The 20,266-nt window shown below is 31.8% G+C and overlaps 1 protein-coding gene across 1 annotated transcript in view; it reads right to left on the minus strand.

The window, feature by feature from the left end:
* Positions 1 to 19,896, minus strand: part of LOC114338699 (proton-coupled folate transporter-like) — a 124,233-nt gene extending 104,337 nt beyond the window's left edge. Inside the window, exons 1-2 of the mRNA XM_050648267.1 lie at positions 19,585 to 19,896; positions 19,180 to 19,253 (exon numbers count right to left, since the gene is read on the minus strand). Coding sequence (XP_050504224.1) covers positions 19,180 to 19,246 — 67 coding nt within the window. The 5' untranslated portion in view covers positions 19,247 to 19,253; positions 19,585 to 19,896. The remainder of the gene's footprint in view (positions 1 to 19,179; positions 19,254 to 19,584) is intronic.
* Between the last annotated feature and the right edge of the window lie 370 nt (positions 19,897 to 20,266).

Consider the following 20,266-nt stretch of genomic DNA (forward strand, 5'->3'; position numbering starts at 1 on the left):
TTATTGCAACATCCCTGCGAAAACCACCCCTATCCTTGAAAATTTACTGCAGAAACTACCCCTATCCCTTGGCGAGCATGTTTTTACGATTTTCTCATTACCTATGTATTATTTTTAAACAAAACTTATACAAGGTTAAAGACCACTATTTACTCTAAAAATTATGTCCTATTCATTTTTTCGTATAAGCAACGGTTACGGCACAGTGGCGCCGTAAACCTCATATATGCTTTGGCGGGCTCCAGTTTTTGTTTTTTTTTTCGTCATCTGTTCGTTTTATTGATAAAGTACTTATGCAAAATAAAACAACACAGTGTAACCTACAAATTATGACTTATGCACATTTTACATTCTTTGCTCCCCAAAGCCACAGTGGTGGCCCAAAATAAATTTTTGCATATTTTCGCCACCTACACGCATTTTATTGCATTAATGCTACCTTAACAGCACAATATTTACCCTTAGGTGGTCGCTACGCAGTGGTGGATCCAGGGAGGGGTGATGGGGGTGAACACCTCCCCCCCCTCTCAAACCAAGTCATATTATATTCAAAGATTATAAAAATATTCATTTATTTTTATAGAAATTTAACCAATTGGCACCCCCCTCTTAACGATGCTGGATCCGCTACTGTCGCTAAAGCATAAAAAGTCATTCTTATAAAAATAATATTAATATTATATAAGTATTTCTATAAAAAAATGAATATTTTTATAATCTTCAAATATAATATCACTTGGTTTGAGAGGGGTGGGGGTGATCGCCCACATCACCCCTCCCTGGATCCGCCACTGCTTAGCGACCACTTAGGGGTGAATATTGTGCTATTAAGCTAGCATTAACGCAATAAAATGCGTGTAGGTGGCAAAAATATGAAAAAATTTATTTTGGGCCACCACTGTAGCTTTGGGGAGCAAAGAATGTAAAATGTGCATAGGTCATGATTTGTAGGTTACACTGTGTTGTTTTATTTTACATAAGTACTTTATCAATAAAACAAACAGATGACCAAAAAATAAACAAAAACTGGAGCCCGTCAAAGCATATATGAGGTTTACGGCGCCACTGTGCCGTAACGGTTGCTTAAACGAAAAAAATGAATAGGACCTAATTTTTAGAGTAAATAGTGGTATTTAACCTTGTATAAGTTTTGTTTAAAAAAAATGAATAGGTAATGAGAAAATCGTAAAAACATGCTGGATAAGGTATAGGGGTAGTTTCTGCAGTATATTTTCAAGGATAGGGGTGGTTTGCGCAGGGATGTTGCAATAACCATATATATTTTTGAAAAGCACTATTGATGAAGCATATGCCCATATGGATAAAAAAGCAAAAAACAAAAAAAAAATTTTAACCCCCCATTTTATTTATTGTTTTTGGCTACAAGGGTTGCACTAGGAAATCGCGTTTAGTGTCCATGCATGGGTAATAATAACTTGCACAAAATGATATATGAAGCATATTAATGAAGGGCACTGTGTGTGAAGGATTCCAAGAAAATCACTTTATTTATTAATTCTTCTTCTTTTTTGGGTGGTTCCGGGGAAAAAATGGGGCTGCATTATACAAATTTGTAAATAACACCAGTACATGAGTAATCGCTGAAAGTCTTTTTACTCTAGCATAAACGGTTCAGATGGTATAAAAAGGGGTTTTTTAAAATTTAACACCCTGTAATTAAAAAAAGGGCAATTATCCTTAAGTGAAACCTATACGAAAAATCAATCATATATTTGTGAATAATCTCCGTAGCATTTCTTTTTAATTTCCGTTACAGTTAGCGAAAAATATATTTTTTCTAAAAACATCTTTTTTAAAAACTTGTCAACTTTGGAGCGCCACCCTTGCTAAACGGTGGATGATAGAGAGATGCTGTCGGAAATAAATCGTAGAAAATATAGTCCTCTTCATATTTCTATAAAAGAAATTTTTTGTAAAAGGTACAGGAAGGGCTACGTTCTGCAAAAACCATAAATTACCCCCTTTAAAGGGGTGAAAAGGGGGGTTCCGGGGCGAAATTTTTTCAGAAAAAGTTAGTCTGATAATAAGCACCCCTTGATATGCCAGAAAAAAAATAAAACCGGACTTGTGTCCATTTTGCAAGGTTCAACCTCTGTTTCCTACACTAAGTATTGATAGTGTATTTGAAAAATAATAATTGATTTAAGGCGTTTATTGATTGATTGATTGATTGATTTATTGATTGATTTATTGATATGATATTATTTATGGAAAATTCAAGTATGTATTTCAAGTCATTAAAGTTAAAAAAAGTATTATTTTATAAGAGTTTGTTCCGATAACCGTAAATAGGTATGAGTTTGGCTATAAAGTAAAGTGCCCATGGTGGCATAAAATGTAGTATGTAAATGCTAATGCTTCAAGTACGTACCTACTACATTTTTGAAAATTTCACTACACTTAAAAAGCATTTGCTTTTCTCCGTAGTATTTGCTACTATTTACCAGCCTACATAGAAGAATGTACTACGCTTTTGAAGTATGTGCTTGTTTAGTAGTATTTTGCTTCATTTTAAGTGAAGTTGGTGGGTGGACGTCTTCGGCGTAGGTATTGTCTCGTTACAATATGACAGCATTTATGAATGTGTGTCATAGAAAAATTTACAAACTAAGAAGAAGATTCTTTATTTTTGGGTCATTCTTTTATCAAATAAAATTTAATAATTGTGAAGAAGATTAACAAATAACAATTGTTCATTTTTATCCTCGCGTAACTCTTTTGTCGCTTCGGATCCGAGTCACTCATTTTTACTCATGTAATTCTAATAATTTGGTATGTAAAAATGTGAATTCACAAATCACAAGCACATGGAAAACTAATTCCATCACGATTGGTGTAATGAAGACACGGCTGGCGCTACGCTTTTTAGTAGATACTTCTGGTCAGTAGCAGGTACTTCTGTTGTGTAGTAAGTTCTTCTCAACAAACGCACCTACTTTTATGTAAAAGAAAATGCTACAAAGTAGTGACTATTTGCTGAAGCAAATAGCTACGCTTTTTAGTAGATACTTCTGGTCAGTAGTAGGTACTTCTGTTGTGTAGTAAGTTCTTCTCAACAAACGCACCTACTTTTATGTAAAAGAAAATGCTACAAAGTAGTGACTATTTGCTGAAGCAATAGTATCTACTACGTTTTATGCATGCATTCCGCCCATTTTCTTGAGTGAATTATTAAGAGGAAACAGTAGCGATCAACAGGTAGCGAAAACGCGTTCCAAGATTGCGGCTGTAATTTTGAATATTTTTTCGAGATATTTGGCACACGTATTCGTAATATAATAAAGAATGGCGGTACAGAGCCCAATTTGAAAAATATATTAATTTGTGGAAATTACTCTGTAATTTCATTAGTAGTTCCAAAATGACACAAAATCTAGGCATCGGATAAAAAAGTTTATTTGAAGAAAGTGTATTTTTTTGTTCTTCTTAATGGCGGTACAGGCTGGTTTTTTTAATATTGTATTTAATTACAGAGTAATTTCCACATATTAATATATTTTTCAAATCGGGCTCTGTACCGCCATTCTTTATTATATTACGAATATGTCTGCCAAATATCTCGAAAAAATATTCAAAATTACAGCCGCAATCTTGGAACGCGTTTTTGCTACCTGTTGATTCGAGGTAGGCTGAAATCAAAATAACGTGGCGTCTTATCTGTTGGTAGCAATTTACCTAACCGCAAGGTTGAATTGTAGATGATCGTTGGCGCTAGTAGATAGGCAACACATATTACACATGTCCATAGGCGTATCAGAGGAATACAGAATGGATGAAATGAGCGAAATGGTTAAAGAAGTAACAAACGGAATGACAGAGATAGCAAATGAAATGAAAGAAATGAGAACTGAGCGTAAAGAATTAATAAAAATTGTCAAAGATTTGACAAGTGAATGGAAGCAGAGTTTGGAAGAAGTAAAAGAGATTAGGAGAGAAAATGAAGTAATGAAAACTAAAATCAGGGTGCTAGAATATAAACTTGAAACTATGGAAAAGAAAGAACGTCGAAATAACATTATTATCACCGGATTTGAAATTGCAGGAGATACTATAGAGCTAAAAGAAGATATAGAGAATCAGTTGCAAACTTTTCTTGGAAGAAAGTGCGAGATAAAAGAGATAACGAAACTGAATAAGAGAATGTGTAAGTTAGAATTGAGTACATATGGTGATAAAGCAGACATAATGAAAAATAAGAACAACTTAAGACATATTAAAGGAAGAAAACTTTTTATTGATGATGACTATACGATCCAAGAAAGAGAGATTCAAAAACAACTAAGAAAATATTCAAATGAACAGAGACAAAAAGGTAATGTTGTAAAAGTTAAATACCAGAAGATCATTATAAATGATGAAATATGGAAATGGAATATGGAAACTGGCACAATTGAAAAAGAGAGCAACAGAGCTAATCCAAAAAACTAATAAAAGCAGAGGCGGACAAAATGATGATAAATTCGGCAATGAAAACGGAAAAAGAAATGGAACTGAAAGTTATAGATAAGAAAGGAGAGGTATGGAGAACAGCGACATGGAATGTTAGAGGAATAAGTGGAAAAGAGTTAGAATTAGTAGAAACCCTTAGCAACACAAACTGCTGCAATAGCCATCACTGAGACAAAAAAAAAGGGAGCTGGGACACAAATAATAGGAGATGGAAATCTATTAATATACAGTGGTGTAAAGGAAACTGAATGGGCCAGAGCAGGAGTAGCCTGTTTGATACCCAAAGATAAAGTAAAAGGTATAAGAAATTGGGAGTTCATCAATGAGAGACTATTGAAAGTATCAATGAATTGTAGTAAAAGCGATATTATAACTTTGATTGTAATATACGCACCTGGAGAAAGTGACAAAGCAAACGACAAAAATCAATTTTGGGAACAACTACAGCAGACAGTAGAAGATTATGAGGGAACACTCATAATATTGGGAGACTTCAATGCTAGAGTGGGAAACGAAAACATGAAATGGCAAGGAGCTATAGGTAGGCACGGAAAACACACAATAAAAACGGGAAAAGATTGCTAGAGTTTTGTATAGATAATGATTTAGTTATAGCCAACACTTTCTTTGAACACAAAGAAATACACAAGATAACAAGAGCAATGCCCCAGCGAAATGAAAAATCAATAATAGACTTCATAATTGTTCCTCGAGAAAAAAAGGAGTAAAGTTAAAGATTTCAGAGTGAAAAGAAGCTATGATATAGGTAGTGACCATTATCTACTAGAAGGAGTATTCAAGAATAACAACAAAGTCGAGGACCGAAAACAGATACAAAACAAAAACTACAGCGGAAGAATAAGAACCTATAAGCTGAGAAACTTGCAAACAAGAAATGAGTATATAGAAAAAACAGAAAAACAGTGTGCAAGGATTGAAAAGAGAAGACAAAGTAGAAATGTGGAAGAAAAGTGGATCAGATTTAAGGCAATACTATTAGAAACAGCAGGGCAAGTTTGCGGGTATACCAGAAGAAATAATCATAAAAAGCACACAAGCTGGTGGAACAACGATATTAAAAAAGAAGTCAGAGAAAAGAAAAGGCTATGGAAAATGTACATACAAAAAAGAAATCAAGAGGCATACGATAAATACAAGTAACAGCGCAACAAAGTTAAAGTAAGGATAAAACAAGAAAAGCAGAACGCCTGGGAAAAATTTGGAAGAACTATGGAAGAAAATAGTACCCAAAATACAAAATTATTTTATAGAGTATTAAAGAATATGAGAAGTAAAACGGAAATTAAACTACAGCAGATAAAAGATAGAAACGGAAATATAATAACTGAGGATGAGCCCATTATAGAAAGGTGGAGAGAATATTTCAAGGGACTTTTAAACAATGAAAATACAACAGCAGAGAATCGCACACAGATAACAGATGAAACACCTGAAAGAGGGCAAGAAAACGTTTATGAAACTAAAATAAAGATGGAAGAAGTTGAAGATGCACTAGAAAAACTAAAAGTTGGTAAAGCAGCAGGGATCGACGGAATAGATGCTGAATTATTGAAATATCTTGGACAACAGGGTAAACAAGAATTACATGACCTACTAAATTTAGCGTGGACAAACAAAAAAATCCCAGAGGATTGGAACATTTCAATAATACTGCCTATACACAAAAAGGGAGACACGAAAGAGTGCAGTAATTATAGGGGTATATCACTTCTCTGCTCAGCGTTGAAAATCTACGAAATTATCCTAGAAAAGAAACTACGAGAAATAGTTGAGCCTCGACTGGCGGATATACAAAGTGGATTTAGACCATCACACAGCGTACAAGATCATATATTCACACTACAGCAAATTACTGAAAAAACACTGTTAAAAAACGAAACACTATACCTGGCGTTTTTAGATATGAAAAAGGCGTTTGACATGGTCAATAGAGAAGGAATATGGCAAAGCCTGATAAACAAGGAAGTAGATGAAGAACTTGTAAGTGTAATAAAGAGTTTGTATGTCAACACAAAAAACCAGGTCAGGACAAGTAACTTAATCTCCGACGAATTTTCTAATAACGACGGGGTTAGACAAGGTGGAGTGTTGAGCCCACTGTTATTTATTTCCGTTATGGATGAAGTTATTAAAAAGTGTTGGAAAAAACTAAAAAATGCGCTATAGGGTATAGAAATTTGCAACAAATAAAAATTGAAGCCTGTGCATTTGCTGATGACATTGTATTAGTTGCAAGAACTGAAAAGGCTCTCGCAGATAACATTAGAATCTGGGCTGAAGAACTAAAAAACTACAACTTAATAATAAATATGGAGAAAACTAAAGTAATGACAATAGCCAACAAAGAAGCAACTGTAAATATTAAAATCGAAGGGCAAAAAATCGAGCAAGTAGACCTCTTTAAGTATTTGGGAATAATGTTAAACAACAAAGGTACACAAGAAGATGAAATTGGAAACAGAATAAAATTGGCAACGAGAACTTATTATTCACTGTATAAAAATTTCCTAAACAAAAAAGAAATATTGAGGAAAACCAAAATGACAGTATATAAAACTGTATATATGCCAATTACAATATATGGGGCAGAAAACTGGGTACTTAATGACAGACAAAGAAAAAGATTACAAGCTACAGAAATGAGATACTTAAGAAAAGTGGTGGGAGCAAGAAGATTAGACAAAAGAAGAAACGAAGATATAAGACATGAATTACAGGTAAAATCGCTCAACGAAAAAGTTGAAGAAAAGAAGTTAAAATGGGCTGGACACATGATAAGAATGAGTGGTGAGAGACAAGTGAAAATGACATGGGAAGCCAAAGCAGTGGGTAAAAGCACGAGGGGCAGACCAAGGAAAGCTGGAACACTAGTGTAAACGAAATACTCAAGAAAAGAGGAACATCGTGGCAAGAAGCAAAAGTTTTAGCAGCAGATAGGAAGAAGTGGCGTAAATTTGCAGAGTGTATTATATAAAGGAGGAATCCTCGACACCTAATGGTAAAAGAGGCAACCGATTATGTATGTATGTAAAGTTAAAAAAAAGTATTATTTTATAAGAGTTTGTTCCGATAACCGTAAATAGGTACGAGTTTAGCTATAAAGTAAAGTGCCCATGGTGGCATAAAATGTAGTAAATGCTAATGCTTCAAGTACGTAGGGGAGAGTTGGACAAAACCGGGTAGGTTGATAAAACCGGGTACCCCTTAATTCTTCTAATTGTCTGCTGCTATCTATTAGACAATGTTAAAATTAGTGTCCCTTTACCACCAACAGTCGTGTGTATTCATTTCTACCTCATTTGAGTAATCTGTGCCGGAGCAGTAAGACCTCACCTGTTTTTTGATGCAAGAAACTCGATTTTTAAGGTAAGTTTATAGCTGTTTTCTCCTCTAATGAATAACTAATGGCCATTTCAAAATTTAATACATGTAACCTAGTATATTACCTTTAATTTGGCCAAAAATTTTGAATATTATTTCATAACTTAAAAAATTAAATAACAATTAATGTCTTGTTTACGAGTTTGACAAAACCGGGTAGTCCGAAAATCGACAAAACCGGGTACCCGATTTTATCAGACCTATTGTTACTTCTAGTTACTGCAGTGGTTTTTTTGCTTTTAGTTAACTACAACATATGTGTGGCTTCTTCTGTTGAAGAAGCTAGCAAGAAAGCAAGTAGGAAAAATTTTAAAAAATCTCCAGTCGTAAAAAAATTAAAACTAAATGAACTGGACAAAAAAAAAAGAAAAAACGTGTAAAAACAAAATGTTGGAGAGTTTGGAGGAACAAGATAATAATGACTATGCGTGTCTATATTAAATTAACTATTTTCAAATTATAATGCGAAGGAAGGCTGGATAAATGTGTGTCTTGCACCAAATGGGCTTATGACGCCTGTAGTGCCTATGATGATGTATATGAAGTTTTTATTTGTGACTTCTGTTCATAGATTTTCTATTTTTGTTCACATACTTTTAATAAATATTTTATTTTCTGCCCATTAGTCTTTTTACATGGTAATTAAGTTACTACCCGGTTTTATCATACAGGTTGGACAAAACCGGATGTTTTGCAATATTTTCACAAAAATTAAAAAAATTAAAAATCTAAGAATATTTTTAAAAATTGACATTGGCATATCAAACTTAAGTCATTTGAGAATATTTCAATCTACAGCAAACATGTGCTACTCTCACATAGCAAAAGATACAGACGGTTTTTGGAGTGCTACCCGGTTTTGTCCAACTCTCCCCTACTACATTTTTGAAGATTTCACTACACTTAAAAAGCATTTGCTTTTCTCCGTAGTATTTGCTACTATTTACCAGCATACATAGAAGAATGTACTACGCTTTTGAAGTATGTGCTTGTTTAGTAGTATTTTGCTTCAGTTTAAGTGAAGTTGGTGGGTGGACGTCTTCGGCGTAGGTATTTTTTTGTTACAATATGACAGCATTTATGAATGTGTGTCATAGAAAAATTTACAAACTAAGAAGAAGATTCTTTATTTTTGGGTCATTCTTTTATCAAATAAAATTTAATAATTGTGAAGAAGATTAACAAATAACAATTATTCATTTTTATCCTCGCGTAACTCTTTTGTCGCTTCGGATCCGAGTCACTCATTTTTACTCATGTAATTCTAATAATTTGGTATGTAAAAATGTGAATTCACAAATCACAAGCACATGGAAAACTAATTCCATCGCGATTGGTGTAATGAAGGCACGGCTAGCGCTGCGCTTTTTAGTAGATACTTCTGGTCAGTAGTAGGTACTTCTGTTGTGTAGTAAGTTCTTCTCAACAAACGCACCTACTTTTATGTAAAAGAAAATGCTACAAAGTAGTGACTATTTGCTGAAGCAAATAGCTACGCTTTTTAGTAGATACTTCTGGTCAGTAGTAGGTACTTCTGTTGTGTAGTAAGTTCTTCTCAACAAACGCACCTACTTTTATGTAAAAGAAAATGCTACAAAGTAGTGACTATTTGCTGAAGCAATAGTATCTACTACGTTTTATGCATGCATTCCGCCCATTTTCTTGAGTCAATTATTAAGAGGAAACAGTAGCGATCAACAGGTAGCGAAAACGCGTTCCAAGATTGCGGCTGTAATTTTGAATATTTTTTCGAGATATTTGGCACACGTATTCGTAATATAATAAAGAATGGCGGTACAGAGCGCAATTTGAAAAATATATTAATTTGTGGAAATTACTCTGTAATTTCATTAGTAGTTCCAAATGACACAAAATCTAGGCATCGGATAAAAAAGTTTATTTGAAGAAAGTGTATTTTTTTGTTCTTCTTAATGGCGGTACAGACTGGTTTTTTTTAAATTGTATTTAATTACAGAGTAATTTCCACATATTAATATATTTTTCAAATCGGGCTCTGTACCGCCATTCTTTATTATATTACGAATATGTCTGTCAAATATCTCGAAAAAATATTCAAAATTACAGCCGCAATCTTGGAACGCGTTTTTGCTACCTGTTGATCGCTACTGTATCACCTTAAATGTTGGCTTCATATTTTAATAAAGATGATTTTAAGATTTTATAATTAAAGGCTTCGCTTTTTACGGAGAGTTTTAACGCTTTTTTTTTTTCTCGAAGAAAAATAATAAAATGATATTTTCGGCTCCTTTTCCTAAGTGACTTCTCTATTGAGGTTGGCGGTCAATATGGCAAATTTCTCTCTATTCTGGGCTTGATGAATTAAGTCATTTCCTGTTGTGTGGGTCCAATCTCTGATGTTTCGGAGCCAAGATTTTTTCTTTCTTCTTTAACCCCTTTTACCTTCGATCTTGCCATTTAATATTACCTGGAGCTGCTCAAATTCCGTATGGCGCATTATGTGTCCTAGATATGACGTCTATCTAATTTTGATAGTATTGATTAGATGAGGACGTGTGTTTATTATTCTCAGTAATTTTTCATTCGTGGTTCTGCTGGCCCAGCTTATTCTTAACATTCGGCGGTTCATCCACATTTCGAATAAATTCAATTTGTTAACGTCATACTGTTCTAATGTTCAGGTCTCGCAACCATATAGTAATAGAGACCACACATTCACACATAACACTTTAGTTTTCTCAATCTTATTGTGACTGATAGCTTGGGGTTACAGAGCATTTTACGCATGTTTATGAAACCAGACCTTGCTATTTCAATGCGTCTTATAATTTCTTTTCAGTGGTCTAGTTGAGTATTTAGCTCTCTGCCCAGGTATATGAAGCTTTGGGAACTCTGAAGAATGACTTTAACAGCCTGTGACTTTCTTCTGATAATATGTTCATCCATATCTTAAGTTGGTCTTCTGTTTCCGCTAATAAACTTTTTTTCTTTTTCGACTATTTGTATAGTATATAAATAATGGTAACCACTGAATACATAATTAGTGAAAAAATAATCCTATCATTTATACAAGTAAAGGTTATCCAAGAACATTCAAAAACTGAACGAAACCGAAATAGCCATCTCTACCTTTCTAATGACAATGTCACTGTCCACATAATGTTTACATCTGCAGTTTCCATACCAGTGAGAATTTTACTACACGTAATTTGCCGTGTAAAGACAGAAAAAGTAGGGATAGCCGTAAAATATTTGTGAATTATGTACCCATAGCTTTAAGTTAACAATAATAGAAATCTTCCAATATTATTTCTACGCGTATTTAATAAAATATGTGTATAGTGGCTACACTATAGTGCCACGTATAGTGGCTATAATTTCAGTGTACTCAGCAAAATGATTCTAAAAAAGAACACACCTACCGCCTAAATATTTCATGTTGGTATCATGTGACTTCACGGGCTATGACGCGGATGACGTGCAACTGTAAGTATATTAGATGGAGTATAAGTAACCAGTGTATATCTTCCACATTTAGGTACTTCATATTTAATGTAATTGTAAATTGCCTGTAATTTTTAAAGCAAATACTTCTTATCGCTACCCAAGATAATAATGATAATGAATTAATAAACATAAAAAGATGAATAAAATAAACTAAAATTAAATAGGTAACTAAGTAGTCTTCTTTTATTCGTCACAAACGTATTTTACGTATTCGTATTTTTATTTTTACAAAATAATAATAATCAAAATTAAATAATTAAACATAAATATAAGATAATAATGAAAATGCAAATAATAAATAGGTATATTCTATATTATATTTAAGACATTAGATCAAACAAAGTGACAAAATTGGCTAATTCCAAATAGTTGCTATGTACACTTCGCGTCATATAAAACTGGTACACTTTTTTTCCCAATGTAAACCTGATTTCAGACTGACAATTATTATTGTTCGTGAATCACTTCGTTGTTGCCATCACAGATAACGGAATTGCACTAAATCTAAATACAAAAAAATAACGTTTAAAATGTATATTTTGAATTGTAAAGTTATTTATTTTGTATTAATTTCAAATCAAATTTTTAATTTTTCCAGTGTGTTTTATTTATTCTACACAACTTAATGCAAATTCGTCCTACAATTTACGAGAAACCAATCACACTTCTCGATTTGACATTAAACATAATAATTTAAAGTCATGTCAAGATTTATTATCTATCATTATTTTTGAACTGAAATATTTTCATAAATTATACTAAAACACGAATCAATGTATGGATACTTAATTGAGATGACGGAAAATTACAATTGTTTTAGTTTTTAGTATGTATATTAAAAAATGCGGTCTGTCGCACAGCCCCGTTTTTTCCTAGTTTGATATAATATTTTCGTTGAACTGGCAACGTTGCCCTAGAAATTAGGATGACACTTGTGACCAGATCAACTTACACAACTTGAAAAACACGATTGTCGGTTATAAGAGTTGTACCAGTTTTTTTTGACGCAAAGTGTACCTACCATAACATTAACATTGGACAGTTTAATACCCCTATATACTCTCTGCATGAGCTTCACTGGTGTCGCTCCTAGCGGATTACTAATGCAACTTTCACCGGTAATTTTTAAATTTATTATTAATTTAATTATTATCGCTTAATATTTATAACGCAAAAGAGTAATTAAATTGTAATCGATTTTTTAAAGATTTTGCTAATCATTTTAACGTTCTATTAATGAAATATTAATTTGTTACTTCGGATACTTTCACAATTATCGTGTAGATGGCGCTTAGATTAATTTATAATTACATATTACGAAATATTAAAAAAACTTAAATTCAGTATTTAAAACGTAATTATATTTTTAAGGTAAAAATATACACCACAGCTTTGACCAACTAATATTATTTCCTATTAATGTTTTTAATTTCAATGTTTTAAATTAATCACTTTGACATTTATGTCAAATTTCCAGTAAAAGCTTACAGACTTGTCACTACCGGCGCTCGCGAATTTTTAATTATCCCCTCTACCTACGAGCTCATAGCGTATATTGTCCTTTTCATGATCATTTTTCAAAGCGTAACAAATGATAGGAAAAAGGGTAAGTCTGTGATAATACACATTTATGACATTTATTCTAACATAACATTTTAGTTCGGACAGTTGTCACATTTTATTTTCAATTTGGAATAAAAACAAATCAAATGTGTTTCTTGCATTTATAAAATGGTATTTTCTTTGATTTGTATAGTCTTATAAATTATACAGATTATATTTGTAATATTATTATCTAATTAAAAAAAATAGTTTTTTTATTATGGCGCCACCTATCGACAACTAAAATAACTAGAATAAATGTTATAAATGTCACCGACGAAATGTAATCACCGACGTGCCTTTTTTCTGTCACATACAATTTAATGCGTTAGAAAGAAATCGAAAAACTGTGACGCACTAAAAGATGATCATGAGAAAAAGAATACCAACGATTTTCCTTAAATGTGATTTAATGCTTGAGAAATGTCATATATCTAGGATTATATATATTTAGGATTTACTAAGGAGGCCATAGAATGGATATCAAGTTTTTTAAAGGATCGAAAACAAAGGGTGAAACTATTTAATTTCCTATCTGAATCACTTGCGGTTTTATCAAGGAGGCCACTGTTCACCATTACTATTTAATCTCTTTATAAATGATATTTCTGATAATCTTGAATCATCAGTTTTACTTTTTGCAAATGACTTAAAGTTATATAGATGTATAAAATCTGTAGCTGACATACATGTATTGCAAAAGGATATTGACAGGTTATGGGACTGGAGTATACAGAATAATCTTACATTAAATATCGATAAATGCTATTATATTAGTTTTTTTAGGGGGAATAAACAACATGACACAAACTATCTTATGAATAATGTTAACTTAAGATATAAAATCAAGTTAGAGACCTGGGCATCACTTTTAATGAAAGCATTAATTTCAATGACCATATTTCACAGATTACATTGAAAGGTCTTAAACTTCTTGGATTTACATTAAGAAACTGTAGTGAGTTCCCAAATGATGTAACGAAAGTTGTGTATTGTTCTCTTGTACGCTCTCAACTAGAATATGGCATGCTAGTCTGGTCTCCTATGTATGACCAGTATAGGTATCAATTCTATTGAGAAAGTTCAGAATAAGTTTCTTAGGTATTGTGGTTATAAAATGGGAATTCCAGTTGCAAATATAGACAAAAAAGTAATTTTAGATAGATTAAATCTTATATATAAACACTTTATAACAGACGAATTCAGTTTGATTCTGTATTTATTTATAAATTGTTAAATAATTTAATTCAATGTACGGAACTTTTAAGTAAAATAAGCTTCAATATTCCACAGCATATACTAAGATCCTTTGAACTTTTTCATATAAACTTTCATGCTACCAATTATGCCTGCAATAATCCATTTGATAGGGCCTTAAGGTTTTTAAATAGTCACTGTGATATAGATCCTTTTAATTTAAGTTTAAATCAATTTAAAACCATGATTTATAGTAAACTCTAGAATTGTTTCTAAGTATTGTATTTTAAAATGTAGTTATAAGATAAATTAGATTAAAAATATAATGTTATTATGATGCCGTAATGGGGTGATCCCGTCTATTTAATAAATAAATAAAATATATCCAGTCCCACAAAAGGATTCCTCAAACATATATCTGCAGACAAAATCAGCCAAACTGATTTGCAATATCTAATAAAAGGTTGTACGAAGCTGGTTTTGTTGAATAGAGCATGATAGCACGAGGATACTTTAGTGATAAGCAGACATAAAATTTCAATAGTATATAACGTGCTATAAAGTAGTCACTTCTGTCGCAAGTGCCACTATTTATTGCCTTTCGTTTTTCAAATCTATATCTATATATCCGTGGCTGGCGTGAATATGTTGACATGTCTAAAAACAACAGTTTTTCAGGGTATTGATTTTAATTTTTGACAATTAGATGTAAAAAAGATTATTAACTTTTTTTAGTTTAGTGTCGTAAATATAAGTAATTTTAGTCAAATCCGGAAAAAGAGTGGCATTTTCTTTGGTTATTTTTATAGAAATCAGACTTGTCACATTGTTCACCTAGTACTTGTCAACTTATTCACCATAAGCAAGTTACTCTGATTCAAATAAATCTGATGAAATAACTTTGAGTAAATCTGAGTAACTTTACAGCCAAATAAAACATGCCCTTCGGTTTGGAATATCTATTTCAGAAACTAACAGAAACGAAACATAAAATAGATTGTAATTAAAATAAAAAAAAAGAGTCTTCTTTGTCAAATACAAATAAAATTAAAAACAATAATCGTTTTTGTTATTATGCAATGCTCTCTTCATCTGCATTGTCATTATCGACATCATGTGGATCTCTTTCGTCAATATCAGGATCTGTTGATTTGGTTTCAGTTGATTTTATATTTGAATAGAAGTCGTGGAACAAAGGATCTATAAGATGCAAAATATCCAGATCTTTTTTTTTTCCTTTGCTTATTGGTAAAGGTTCTTTCGTTATTACGTTTAAGTGAAAAGAGTGTGTGGGTTTTTCTCTTTTTTGAAAGTAAGACCATTATAGGGGGTACTATCTTCGATATTATCTTTAAAATGAATTTCGCCAACGGATTTTTGATATTGCAGCCATTTAACTGGTTGCCATAAAAACTTATCTCTCCAGTAACATCCTTTTTTCTAATTGTGAAAGGTCCTTTTCTTAAGCCAAGCTCAGCAAAGTTATAAAAATCGTTTAAGCTCATATGAACAACTTTAAATGGGTTTTTTATCTTGCATGATCTAACCAGTTGAATACAATCATGAGGATGGTTAATTTTCATTTGTGTTATTTTTAGTTTTCTCAATAAGAGCGTGATCAGAGTCACATTTCATGTGACTATGACCACTAAGGAGAAATTTGTGATTAATAATTTCTAAAGTTGGGTGCTTATCTAATAAAAATGTAAACATCATTGCCACAATGTTATTTTTATTCTGCCCACCACAAGTATCTGAAAAGAATGTAATTTCTTTGACAACTGGTGGAAGATAATTTAAACAAAATTGCCACAGACAGCCTGCGATTTGATTTGCACCACATGCTCCAATTGTCTCGTCCCACATGTAACACATAGCTTCATCCGTTGCCAAGTCGTGAACCTTTAAATTAAAGGTCCAAAGCTGCTCCTTGTAAATGGCAATTAAGGTTTGTAAAAGTTGTGTGGGTAGATACTGTCAAACACACAAGCCCGAAACGAGGAATTTTCTTGTGCTCTTGCTTTACTGGCCCGTTTTGCAGAATTTGCCTTTTCAGTCTGCAAATGATGCTCAGCTAATTGAATTTTTAAATCTTCATTTTCCTCAGCTAGTTTCATCTGCATCGTTATCATATCACACGTATGACAAGTGTCTTTTGATGGTTTTTTTAAAAGACAGTTTTAATTCGTGAAAACAATTTGAGTACAGTTTTAAAGAAACCAGCTGTAAGCATGTTTCTTTATACAGTCGAACCCGCTTAATGGAATAGCCTTCGTGCCAAGCGAAAGTATTCTTATAACCGAGATATTCTAATAACTGATCATTTGCGACTAGAAGAAACATTTCGGGACCGTAAATTTCTATTCCTTTAAGCCTATATTCAATAAACGCTATAACCGTAACATACGACATAAATTTTCCACTAAGAATAAGATTTTCCACTTTCAGAAATTCCTCATCATTACTTGGTACACAACCTTCTTTGGCATTTTTGTGCAATTCTCTTAAAAATTGTACCCGCTTCGCCATTGTAACAGAGGTAACTGATGTTATCAACATTAACATGTGTGATTAACTGAACATATGAACAGCAGCAAACAGAAAACCGTTTAACTGCACAAGTTTAAGTGCACAAAATGATAAGAGTCAAGATATCAAAATACATAATAGTCAGAAAAGGGACGTCAAGTTTCACATAACTATTTATCAATTTATTATTACAAAAAGAGGAGCAGGAATAACTGGATAAGTCGAGGTGTCACATTAGATATAGTCGCATTCTGACAAGTGTAACATCACAAAATGAGTTATAAACAAGCTGAAAATGCGAGCATTATCATAACGAAAACTTTGTTTATTTACATATTTTAATTCATAATATGGAAAATTGCTATTATGAAAAGTAGTTTAGAAGTAATAATTATGTTTTAATGTGCAATTATAGCATTCTAATTTAAATGTTATGAACTATAAAGGTAGTTTACTCTTGATCGAAATTCATATTTTTTATATACCTCGTATAAAATTAATAAAATTTTATATATGATAGTTGCATCATAAATCTTAGAACATGAAGAGCTTTTTATGAAGAATAACTTTTCTTCGTCAAATTAAAAATAAAAGAGTTATACATGAAAATGTTGTTGGTATCCATAATTTGAGAAAAATCTTCAAATATTTTTTCCATTAGAAGGATGTAATTGCACACATCAGACCATAATTTTTTATACCAAACAATATTATTTCATATACTGTGGGTTCGCTAAACTCAGACACAACTGGCTAGTGATTTTAGTCAATAATTTTGCCAATTGGGCAAAAAAAAATGATTACTAATTAGTTAATAATTACTAAATAATTAGTAATTTTGCCAATTTTGGCAAAATTCGCAAAAAACAAAAAAATTACCTACTAAAATCACTAGCCAGTTGTGTCGAGTTTAGCGAACCGACTATATTTTAATTTCATAGCAAATGGAACAGTCCATTTATCACAAAGGGGAGGCTGTATACTCATATAAACCTTTTTAAAGCTGTTAATAAATTATTTCTTTTAAAATATACTCAAATTGTATTTTTGAACATTTTACTTATTTTATATAATAATTAAATTCACTATCAAATGTCATTGATGTTTTATTAATACTTAATTTAAAATTTAGTTTGACATTCACGAAGTGTCAAACTCAAATGTAAATAACCTATGCTTTGCTTAACAAATCGAGATTAAAAAACTAGCCTACTTAATAGCAACGATTTCAGCTGGACGTGTAGTGTGTTGGAAGAAAATAAAACGATTGTGACGTCACATTTTAGAGTTTGAGGTCGATTATCTCGAAGACGGTTAGAAATATCGAAATGCCGTTTTCAGATTTGGATTCAGAAGAAAAAACTACATAAGAATCCATCAATAAATCTGATCTGAGTATTGCAGGAGCGGCAATGCAATAACACACACACACTTTTGGGAATTTATAAACGAAATGTTTTCTTTGAAAATGCATAAAGGAATCTAAAGTAAAGATTATGTCAACAACTCGACTGGTCAAATTTAAATTTTGTTTTATCAACTTGATATCTTTAGATATTAGATATATCGCAGCTTTCAAAGAATTGTCAGTATATTCACAATGAGTTTAAAAGTTAGTAATGTGATTTCTTAAGATATTCACTTATTCACTGCATAAATTCATTAACAAACAATCTGTTGTAATAAATATCAGAAAAATGCAATTTTTCGACTTGTCAAGTTATTCATGCCAGCCACGGATATTATGTATATATAATAAAAATAAATTAGAGGGGGTCAGTTAAAATAAGAGGGTGTCAGAAAAAAATTGAGGGAGTCAAAAAAACTAGAGGGTGTCAGAAGAAAATGGAAGGTGCCAGTAAAATACGAAGGAGTCAGAAAAAATAGAGGAAATCAGAAAAAATTGGAAGGAGATACAATAAAATAGGAGGAAGTAAAAAAATTGAGTGTAGTGACTGTAGGTGGCAATAATTGACTGTATCCCCTGTCGCATGGCGACGGGTAAAATCACTAGTAAGGATATAAATTTGAATAACAATATTTTCCGCAAATCGCCAGGAAATTTTGACATTCCTGTCAAAATTTCTTGAAGAAAAAGTCAGGACTTCCTTACTGTAAGGAAATGTCATTTCCTTACTGTAAGGAAATGATATTTCCGTACAGTTGTTAGTGTTCTACATAAATGATAATTCAACCTCAATACGTTTCCATAGTAACCCAAGTAATTTTATTAGGAATTTCAAAGCACCATTTATTTGGGAATAAAATTATAGCGTTTTTTTTTAAATCAATCAATATCTGTCGAATTTTAAACGATTTGCGGAAAAATAGTATGTTTACCTCGTAGGAAAAGCCACATTCCTGGACTCTGTGTTGCTAAGTCTCGGCTTGCGCCTCGACTTAGCAATCTTCACAGTCGTTCAGGAATGTTAAGCTTTTCCTACCTGGTAAACAATGTACTATAACTTGTAAAATATTCCCTTAAACACTTACCTAATAATTCAAAAGCAAAAAATGTGAGCAAGAGAGGCAGTTCAATTAAACGCCTTGTAAAAGCCATTTTTATCCTAAAACACAAATCAAGTAGTCAATTTTATTATAATACAAACAAATATAGATATTATTTCATTATTTGTAATTTTATATGCCAGTATTACTTCCTATTATGAAAAGATAAGATAACAACATTACTTTTTATTACATGTTCAATGAAAGATGACTTTTAATTTATTGAGGCAATTATGTTGCTTTAAAGATAAAACAAATGCAACATTTACAATTTGTTTTTACTTCACGCCCTTCAGAAAATTCTCCATTTGCCATAGAAAGGGGATTTTTTTACTGAAGGTCAACTAACTAAAAATTTGAAAGATACAAAGAAAGACAATATGTACTTACCCCACAATAAATTATTTGTAGTTGTACTCGTTATATTAATTAAATTATTTTCTCCTTAAATAGACATTTAATCAAACTTTGACTAGAAAATGTAGCTAATTTTTTATATTATGTACACCATATGTGTGTCTACTAACTAGACTGTCTCATTAATGCACATTGTTTTCTATAATTATTATTCGATATAGACACAGCGTACTGAATCATAATTATCTATTTCTATCATCAATAATAATTCTAAATTCTAGTTTCCAGGATTGTTCTTTTAAATGTTTTGTTTCGAATAAAACCATCACAACAAACAAAGGCAAGGTCAAGGTCAGTTTGACTTGACATCTAGGATGTCAAGAGGTGGTTTTCAAAAAGTGTTTGATTTTTAGAAAGAATATCATTTTTAAAACCATTTTAATTTTGAGAAACATTTTATAAAAAAAGCACATCTAAGCACAAAATTGAAATAAATTAGAAAAAACAATAAACGTATTTTTTGTATTGGCAACAGTGAATAGAGGGCCTATAAAAATATCTGATAGTGTAAAAAAGCTTTCCCAGAAAAAGACCTTATTTTAAAGAAAGTGTTATTCCTATTACTTTTATATATATTTAAAACTTATAGAAATAATAAGAGACGCGTTTTTTTCCTTCCATGGCTTTATCTATTTTTGTCTTAATATTAAGGCCC

The sequence above is a fragment of the Diabrotica virgifera genome, chromosome 4 (assembly GCF_917563875.1).
Source record: "Diabrotica virgifera virgifera chromosome 4, PGI_DIABVI_V3a".
NCBI lineage: Eukaryota > Metazoa > Arthropoda > Insecta > Coleoptera > Chrysomelidae > Diabrotica > Diabrotica virgifera.